This window comes from Colletotrichum costaricense (genome assembly GCF_030867565.1).
Source record: "Colletotrichum costaricense strain IMI 309622 chromosome Unknown Scaffold_22.1, whole genome shotgun sequence".
Lineage (NCBI taxonomy): Eukaryota > Fungi > Ascomycota > Sordariomycetes > Glomerellales > Glomerellaceae > Colletotrichum > Colletotrichum costaricense.
Genome location: NW_026848251.1, coordinates 537,923 through 547,443, shown reverse-complemented (window position 1 = coordinate 547,443; position 9,521 = coordinate 537,923). Strand labels below are relative to the sequence as shown.

The window sequence follows — 9,521 nt, the reverse complement described above, 5'->3', positions numbered from 1 at the left end:
GTTGCGTCAGGGGCCTCTTTCTTCTTTCCCATGGTCTCTTCTTCTCTCTTCTCCTCTCTGCAACTAGGTGCTGGATTATGAGATCAGATTGATAATGAAAGAGACAATTCAGCAAGAGTTGAGCATTTGAAGTGGTCGCCTAGTCGACTGTCCGTGTCTCGGAGCTGAAAAATAGTGGTGAGTACCCCAAATCGAGATGCTCAAAGTGTTGAACCGACAGCGAGGGGCAGCACATGTCACTGCGGCCTCTACCGCTATTGCACTATTAGACAGTACTCCGTAGCGTCCACTGTCTATTTTGGTGCTGCATGATCCTGGCAGATGCTGGGACTCTGGAGGATACCGTGGTCAAGCTCTGGCGTCTTCCAGCTTGTTCCTCTCTGCGCCCAGAGCATTGCCAGACCAGAACTCGATAACTGGGTACCTGTCCGTACGTATGTACTGCGCAGAACATACCAGGAGACTCCAAGGAGAGAGATCAGAGATGGATCATGGAGGTGGGGGAGGGGAGAATCGTTCCGGGATTGGGCGTGGAGACAGACACAACCACGACCATCTTGACCAAGGTCTTGAACATGTAACAGACCAAGTGGAAATGGCTGCGTCATAAGTCTCTCCACACCCCTTCGATGCGGCGGGATACACCGAGAATACCTCCTCGCGACTCGCCCGTTACCTGGACTTAGTCCCCCTCCCCCTGCCAGGCCACTCGCCTGGTTCGGATGGGACGAATTGTTCATGGCGGGATTGGCTCAATGCTTTTGAAAAGGGGCCATCAGAAGCAAAAGATCCAATAACTGTTCTGTCATTGCCTCCGGTCTATCGAGTGATCCATACTGTTCATCAGGGCCAGCTTTAGAGTACCGGTGCTGTCTATCTTGTCTTAAGTCCATGGTAATCGGAGATGGACCCGAGTTGATGGGCTCTTTGGATGGTGGGATGTGCCCTGGTCGATGCCGCTGTCTCTGTCTGCTCTAAGCTCCGTGCTTTGTGACACCTTGCATTGCTTGCCGTTGTCTGTGTGCCCTATGATGTCTTTGTGATGCAACCCAAATTGCATCTCTCAAAAATCCCAATTGTTCGGATCCTCCAACAAGTCTTCAACAATTACAGTGTAGAAACATGGAAACATGGAAAAATCTCGGTGGGAAATGGGATACGGTCCAAGTACGTAAAAGCATTCAGGGGATCGGAAAGAATCAAACAAAAAAAAATACAATAATTGACCCAAAACAACACCATAGCGGGATTGAGTAATGATCCTTCCACCCGTCCATAGCCCACAAACTTCTCGGCCCTCACCAGTTGATTGGATCTTGCACTAGCAGCATCCAGACAACACATTGTGAGCCGAGAAAAGGACGCCAGGCTACAACTAAGCATCTCATCATCTCGTGGCGTGAGCTGAGCTGAGCCCACTGGAACTGGCCGCTGGACTGACAGACCGGACACTATCCTATTCTCTACCAGCCTACTGCGGTACTAAACCCGCGGCTGATCCCCAACTGAAGCCATCCCCGCCACCGTCTGATAGTGCCCGTCCTGCTGGGAGAGCCACGTTGAGCTGCCGCCGCGGTCATCCCGGATGGCGCAGACACCATCAGAACACGATGACAGAGCCGCTGTAAATTCGGGTCAAACATTGCTTGATGCAAAGGACTCTACGCTACCTGTAAACTGTGGAAAGTTATGACCCACCTGACGTAATTCGAGGTAATTATTTGCCCCCTATTCTGCTACTCAGTGGCCAGTGCCAAAATAGTGACTCGAGTGAGGCTCTCTACGAATACTCTGTACTCTGGAATAAAGTTGCCTCAAAGCTGAAGCGTACTTTGTGTACAGACTTCGGTAACCGTAACGTTTCCCGTGCGTGTTCCGGCCTCGGGGTTGATAACTCTAACCGCCTGCTCTGCTCTGTTTTGGTTTCCGAAAAGACGGTGAGCGGCACGGAATGCGGGCTAGGACGCCTTGGGCGACGAAACAACTGGCTTCCCTCAAGCTGGCTTAGCTGCAATGCGACTCCGACTTGCACTGGACTGACTGATGCGTTTCAAAAGGCAAAGGCAGACCACAAAGTCTGGTCTATCTCTATCACGCCACGTCGGACGGCACAGAGACCAAGTGAGATCGTGACCGGATGCAACCACTCACCTACTGAGTTTAATTCAGAGCTGCAGAGGAATAGACCCGCTCGGAACTGTGAATGCTGTGTATAGAATGGTGATCCAATTCTGCCCATTCCGGGGCCATCATCAAGCACGCTGGGTTCCACCGCCTTTTTAAACATCCTCCCCAATATGCAACTCGCGTTTCCAGTGACCACGGCTTGGCTCATGGATGAGCAATGACTGGATGGCTTGACGAGAAACGTGCTTCGAGACGGGTCAACTCTCTTCATTCCATGCATGAGAGTCAACGACGAAGTAGACTCCAACAGAACCACTAGACCAACAACGGCTGGGCAACCATGACTTCTTGCAGCCTGCAGAATGCAGAATGCAGACTACGGCGCCTGGAGATGCCATCATGCACCCTCGGCCAATTCCCTCTTCACCTGCATTACCTATCGCCCGCCGGCCTCGCTCCGTTCCCTCTCCAGAAACAGGAACCCGCATAGGCCATTCCCGGATGGTACAGTGGAAGAGGAACACGTCCATCCCCATGTCATCGGATCGGGCTCACAATTGTGATACCCAGTACCTTAGGAGGATCTCTTATCAGCCTTTTATGCTCTGTATCGAGTTGGAACTTTGCCATGGCACAGACAGCTGGAGCTTCAGAGCTTTGGAACGCAACTGACGAGTGCCCCCCCCCCCCCTCATCTCATCGTCCAGAATTCAGCCAAGAAGCCGCAAACGAGATAAAAGTCTGTACAGGTTTAGACATGCAACTCTTTTGCTTCACTTCCTAGTGCGTTACGGCCCGCAGACGACGACGCCCAGACCGGTCTCAAAGCTCTTCGCGCTCTGCCCAGCATATCCATAAACCCCATGGGTCTGCTATCTCGTCCTCCCCATATCTTCATCCCATCTTCACTCCTCGTCGGGCCTAGACCCAGCTTCCACCAGGCTACGCCGAGAGGTTGGTTCCCCGTCTCTCTCGGCCACTCTCTCTATTACGCCGTAGTGCTCATGGCTGCACTATCCGACGCTCTCTAAAGCAGCTTCACCAGTGACCGCCCAGTCCATCACATCAGGCTGAACGGCATCGCACAACATCTGAGCCATTTTCCTTCTCTTCTGCCACTCTACGGCACCCAATGCCACCGACTCTGCCCGAAAGTCGATGCAGGGCCGTAGTCCTCCGTCTGATCTCGACGCCCGATACAACTGCTACTGCATGCGACCACAGATAAGGCCTTCTTTTGGCCCGAACAGCGGGAGAATCTCCCCGCCATCAGGCCAGGCACATGGCGCCAATCCCGCCTCTCTAGTGGCTGTTGCTGTACCACTTCCATATTCGCATCGTGGGCGAAGAGTCCCGAAAAGGCCAGCCACGTTTCCTCATCTTCGGGGGCATGGTAGTTCAAGCCTGATTGCGTGCATCTTTGGTCCCGACTGCGCCATTTAGGAGCACTCTTACTGGTTGCCGTACGTGATCTTTCGGATGATCGCGCCGAGAGTACATGATCTTGCGAGAGGTTCTCGCAAGTGGTGGAACTTTGCACTCTTCAACCACGATTGATCTCGACTCTACGCGCCATTTGCAACCCGTTGTGAATGCCTATACTCTAATCAAGATCGTTACTGGACTCATGTGCTTCTATGGTTTGATCGCATCATAACCGCGTCATATCAATGATCCATGTTGCATATTGACACTTCTGGTAACCTTCTCGGTGAGCTAACCTGGTCTTGAAAACGAGTGGTGTTCTCAGAATATCCAGTTAGCATATCGTGAGCTTCCCCAGTAACATACTTGCAAACCCATGATATGTCACTCATCCCGATCTTTTACTATCAACGTGCAAGTACTCGATACTGTCTTTCTAACCAAGCCCCGACATTCTTAGTTGCTATGTTCGATTGAGCCGAGGTTCATATAAGCCCCCACAGCGATTGTGCACTCTCGCAGGATTTGACTTGCGCTTTTTGAGGCTATCCCCATCACCGATAATGTGCCTTTTCCCTTCATTGCGCGACCCAACTTGTGACTAGGATTATGGTCTCTTCATTTGTTCATTGTCGCCACTTTGAAGAGGGAAGACCAAACGTTCCACGTCGCAATCAACGAACAAGTACGGAAGTCCCTTCTTCTAGGCAGCCATCTGACTGTCGCATTTTGTTGCCGTCCTGCCCGGTTTGGACGCTTCCCCTGACGATAAGACTCACTCTCTGAAGAATTGCCAAATCACATCCCAGCCTGATGTTAAGCCCAGCAAGGATTCCCGTCAGCGAATGTAGCTACGTAAGCATGAGAGATTGACCATTTACATCAACCCCGCGCTGACTGTCGCTTCAAGGGCGTCAATTCTCCCATCCTCTTTGATCAAGTACACGAGTAAAAACACCTTATAGCACGAGTGAGTGTAGCACTTCAGTTGACATGGAAACATCGTTAATTACAAATGATAGCACACAAATCCAACAGACAACTGAGCTTTCATCATGTCATCCCCTACAATCACTCTCTACTACAGACCCGGCTCATGCTCCCTCGTAGCCCACGCACTCCTCTACCACCTCGACATTCCCTTCAAGACCGTCAAATTGAGACCCAACGCCGAAAAGCGCTTCGAGGCCGCAGACGGCAGCTTCACGCACGAGGACTACTGCAAAATCAATCCCTCAGGCTACGTCCCGGCCCTCGTCCTCGACAGCGGCGAAGTCATCACAGAGCTCCCGGCCGTCCTGACCTACATCGCGTGCATCGCCCCGCCTGAGCAAACCGAAAAGTTCCTGGGCTCCAGTGCCCTCGACCGCGCAAAGGTGAATGAGTGGACGAACTGGCTGAGCGGGACGTTCCTCGGCGCGAGTCTCGCGGCGTGTGCGAGGCCGTACCGGTTCACTGACGGTGAGGAGGCTCGCAAAGCGGTTGCGGAGAAGGGGTGGGAGCATATCCTGGAGTGCTTTGGAAGAATTGAGTCCAGGCTGGAAGGGCGTGAATGGGCTGTAGGTGACGACTTGACGGTGGTTGACATGTATATGTACTATTTCCGGCGGTCGGCAGTGTACATGACCGACTTGGGCGAATATCCCAACTTTGAGCGCTTGCAAAAGAAGGTGGAGAAGTTGGCTGGGATTCAGAAAGTGTTGGAAGTGGAAGAGCTTAAGCCAGTCTTCGAGTGAAGGAATCATATTGATGATACATCTCATTGTCATGATGAAGAACTTTCATTGCATTAGCTGCCCTACGAACGTGAACACACATTGGCTCAAACAACTTCAACATGCTCAGCATCCTTCTTATCCATCGCCCTTTCCTCACTCGTGCTATCTCTGGAGCTCAGTTGGGGTCTTTTTCTCCAGATGAGCTTGTCTTTCAACGAATCGTTTTCAAATAGCTCATCCATCTTCTCCAATGCAAGGCCTGTGAAAGATTAGTATCACATATTCAACTCAACCAAGGTCATCGTCAAACTCACCGGCAGTCTCGGGCACAAAGAACCACGCAAACACCACCATGATGAAGCAGAATGTGCCGTAAACAAAGTACGTCCCGAACCCGCCCTCACCGAGCGTGGCAAACATGCTCGGTGTGGCCTTAGCGACAACAAAGTTGAAGAGCCACTGGCTTGCTGTCGCCATGCCCATCATGACGGCGCGGAGGCGGGCCGGAGGGATCTCGGAGCTGTACGTCCATACGACAGGGCCCCATCCGAACTGGTACGTGGCAGCGAATATGTAGATGGCTACCAGAGCGACGTAACCCGGAGCGGTAACGGGCTCGCCGGCGATGGGCGGGTCAAAGCGGATGTAGAAGCCAACGTAGAAGAGAGCGATTCCCTTTAGAAAGTGCTGTGTTAGTACGTTGCTCCATGTCGGCATTTGTATCTGGTGCTCTGGCTTACCTGAACGATTCCAGTCCAGAGCAGACTCTTCCTTCGGCCGAGCGAGTCCGTGACGAATACGATGAAGACGGTACAGGCAACCATCTTGACAATACCATACACGCCAGTCGCAAAGAGCCCGGTCGAAGATCCCGTTAACCCGACACTGGCGAAAATTCGACTTGAGTAGTATGTCATTGCATTGGTACCTGTGAGGTTGCTCCACATCATGAGTGTGATGCACAGCATGCTGCGTCTGCGGTAGGACTTGACAGTGAAGGCCTCCTTCAGGAGCGTGAAGTGATTGGCGTTGAGGGAGAGGGCCCTCTCTTCCTCGAGTTGCCGGGAGATGCCCTCCATCTCTTGTTGGATGTATGGATGATCGGCCGGTAGATTTCGGAGCTTTGCGAGAACCGCCAGTGCTTTGTCGGGAGATCGCTGGGCAAGGAAACGGGGAGATTCGTTGGCGAGAAGCATGCCGATGAAGAGGATGACGGCCGGGAATGCTTGGAGTCTGTGGGTTGTCAGAGGATGTACTTGTCCATGTCAAGATGTGGTGCTTACGAGAGTGGAATGATGTATTGTGTATGGCCTTTGATGTGGAGGAGCGAGCCATAATTGATCCAGAATGCAAGCTGATCGACATTCACATTAGCATCGAGGTCTAGATGCATACGCATCGTAGGCAAGGGTGGACCAACCGTCAGTCCAGTCACAATGCTGAGCTGGTATAGCCCAGTGAGGAGACCTCTGATACCCCGCGGTGCGTTCTCGGAGACGTAAAGCGGGTTGACAGATGAAGCAATTCCGATCGCGATTCCGGCAACAAGTCTATGAGATGAGTTAATTCGCCAGCGCCGAGACTTTTGTATTGCATTATGATTCGTCTGCTTACCTTCCCACGTACATGGCTTCGATATGGCCACTAGCAGCGGCTTGAAGTGCCACACCGATAAAAACAAGTATTGAAGCAATAATGAGAGAGAATCGTCGACCGACCCTGTTGGCGAGCCAAGTCGACAATAAGGCACCCGCGAAAGCCCCGGCTTGGATAACAGAAACGATGTTGGACTCAAGGTTTGCTAGGACGGTCTTGGGTTGATTCTCGAGGCCATATTGCCTAGAGGGGCGCATCATCAGCACAGAAATAGGAATTCAAGACTGTGGTGATCACCGGAAACTCACTTCTTGAATGTGTCCATAGTCAAGACACCTCCAATGATGCCCATATCCATACCAAATAGGAGGGCACCGCCGCAAGCCTATGGGTGATCTCTGTAAGTGCCTTGCCATCTTTGGGCCGTTGAGTAGAAGTAACTTACGACTAAGCTGATGAGAATGACCCGGGCATTGTATATCTCGGGAGGATCGTTTCTTGTCGCTTCATTGCGAACGATCTTCTGCAAGATGCCCATCGTGATTGTGCTTCCGGTCCAAAGATGCAGTTGCCAGTTCTAAAGCCCGGCTGATGTATGTTTTGTCTCATTGACTGCGAAGAATCATGTTCGGATGGCCTAAATAAGTACTCTGAGACTCTTCGTACTGCGTATTCGCATCCTGTCATGTCAACACTCCCGCTCGACGTCCACGGCAATAGACGGAGGTCACTGGCATGGACCTCGGGGCAAAATCCGAAGCAGCGTGCCCTACTGCACCCATTTGTTACCCCAGCCCTTCACCCCGCAACCCCAAATCCGGGGTACTGGGGAAGGGTCTACAGGGAAACAGGGGGTCACGTCCTGAAAGCTCCAGAGACACGTCGGGTGTTGGCGCCTACAGCGAGTCAGAATCTAGTTGATGACTAGGCCACTTAGCGTCGGCTGTAGATGGACGTGGCGTGCCACGCGAGGACGACTTGAAGACCTTGCTTAGCTTTCTCCTGCGTGGAGCATATCTGGGTGTAGGACTAAATGAGCGGCTTGGGAAACTTGGTCCCAGAGCTGAGGTACGCTGGCGACGGCAAATGTAGCAAGGAATCAAGTAGTAACCCAGATACCAGGTTGTACCGACCACAAGGCCTTCGATCGCAGTCTAAGAAACCACTACGATGGTGACTCTGTTGAGGATACGTTTTGCCCAGAAGGGTACAATTGATTGAACACGCGCTTTGCGACTTGAGCTCCCTTACAGTGGGAGATGCATCGACTTGAGTGGGCAAAGAGTTCAAGAGCATTATATCGCATGGATGATGTCAAATTTTTATGCTAGAGAGCAATGCCCAAAAAGTAGTTTACATGTTGTGAGCTTCTACAGTGCCCTCCTCCAAACCCAATGTTTACAATCCATCAAGCGGCTTATATACCTTCATCCAGCGCTGTGGCGTGTTAGTCGCGGTCGCGATCACGGGGGGTTCGGAGAGCTCACCCTATCATAAGGTTTCTCGGGATCAACGAATCGCAGATCCGTAGCCAGACGGATTCTCGAGTCGGAGTCCTTGTTCTTGCAGCTTGCATGCACCATGTAAGGGTTGTGGAAGATGACATCTCCAGTTTCATACTCGGCAATTAGCCATTTCCTCTTCGTCTCCTTCCCATAAGACACAGTGTCTCTGCTCAGGAAGCCGCCGTCATTCATGTTCTTATTGAAGGCGCTCACCCTTTCCTCGTCGGTAAGATTATGAGAATGCGCAGCAAAGTCATCTTCAGTCTTCATACCAATGTCTGTCGAACCTTCGAGGTACATCAAGCCGCCTCCCTCGAGCGACACGGGTCCAATAGGAACCCACGCAGTCAAGCTTGTCGGCGGCCCAGCTCGTAGATACATTTGATCAAAATGTACGGGCGTAAGCTCACTGTTGGGGACGAAGGCGCGAAGCATCGTTCGCTGGAGCATGTGCGGGGAGGGCCAGTCGGTGAAGCGACTGACGAACTCGCGGAGCTCTGGGAACTTGCAGAAGTTGACGTAAAAGTCGGCTTCATGCGCCGTGACCATGAGCTCGGCGTACTTGTCGCTCTCGGCGTCATCTTTCAACCCGAACAGACGACGGAGATTTCCGGGTGGGAGGTATTTGCGAGTGTCCTTTCCTGAAAATGTGCCGTAGACTGGCTCACTACCTGGTTCAAGGAGGCCGCTTGGGCTCATATGGTCGAAGTAAGCTCGGCGACATTCGAGGACGGGTTCGTGTGGAAGAAGGTTCTTGATCTAATCGTTCTTAGCAAACCTGAGCTGACTTTCAGCACCGTCATAACTCACAAAAAGGTACCCATCACGTTCGAAGCGTTCTCGCATTATATCAATGGGGGTATCAGCAGCAGTCGGTTGAAGATAGCCGATGGTCGTGGGATCCATAGGGCCAAAGTTGGACTCCAGACTGAGGGTCTCTGGATTGGCAGGATAATAGTTGCCGTAGATATCTTCTGTAGAGTTGGCGGGTGCATTCTTGCTTGGCTTCAGCTTCTCCTGAGGCAGGGTCGCTGGGGCCAATGTTGGAGATTCGGACTGAAGGATCCCGGGAGCCATAATGACAGCAGAGAATGAGTGGATGTAAGGGATTTGTAGATTCTGAAAGTTGTTGTCGTGAAAGATTCCAAGA

General features: G+C 52.0%; 4 protein-coding genes across 4 annotated transcripts; 2 read left to right on the top strand and 2 right to left on the bottom strand.

The window, feature by feature from the left end:
- Window positions 1–2,755: 2,755 nt before the first annotated feature.
- On the top strand, window positions 2,756–2,985 carry CCOS01_15032 (uncharacterized protein; the record flags this gene model as incomplete). The annotated part of the gene is made up of 2 exons (XM_060463174.1): window positions 2,756–2,870; window positions 2,912–2,985. The coding sequence occupies 2 exons, from the start codon at window positions 2,756–2,758 to the stop codon at window positions 2,983–2,985; spliced, it is 189 nt and encodes a 62-aa protein (XP_060306359.1).
- A 1,622-nt stretch (window positions 2,986–4,607) lies between these two features.
- Window positions 4,608–5,288, top strand: CCOS01_15031 (uncharacterized protein; the record flags this gene model as incomplete). The annotated part of the gene is made up of 1 exon (XM_060463173.1): window positions 4,608–5,288. One exon carries the CDS (start codon window positions 4,608–4,610, stop codon window positions 5,286–5,288), a length of 681 nt encoding a protein of 226 aa, XP_060306358.1.
- An 86-nt stretch (window positions 5,289–5,374) lies between these two features.
- Window positions 5,375–7,404, bottom strand: CCOS01_15030 (uncharacterized protein; the record flags this gene model as incomplete). Its single annotated transcript, XM_060463172.1, has 7 exons — window positions 5,375–5,529; window positions 5,585–5,945; window positions 6,011–6,503; window positions 6,554–6,820; window positions 6,885–7,109; window positions 7,175–7,251; window positions 7,312–7,404. 7 exons carry the CDS (start codon window positions 7,402–7,404, stop codon window positions 5,375–5,377), a joined length of 1,671 nt encoding a protein of 556 aa, XP_060306357.1.
- An 860-nt stretch (window positions 7,405–8,264) lies between these two features.
- On the bottom strand, window positions 8,265–9,448 carry CCOS01_15029 (phytanoyl-CoA hydroxylase; the record flags this gene model as incomplete). Its single annotated transcript, XM_060463171.1, has 3 exons — window positions 8,265–8,303; window positions 8,354–9,130; window positions 9,182–9,448. 3 exons carry the CDS (start codon window positions 9,446–9,448, stop codon window positions 8,265–8,267), a joined length of 1,083 nt encoding a protein of 360 aa, XP_060306356.1.
- Between the last annotated feature and the right edge of the window lie 73 nt (window positions 9,449–9,521).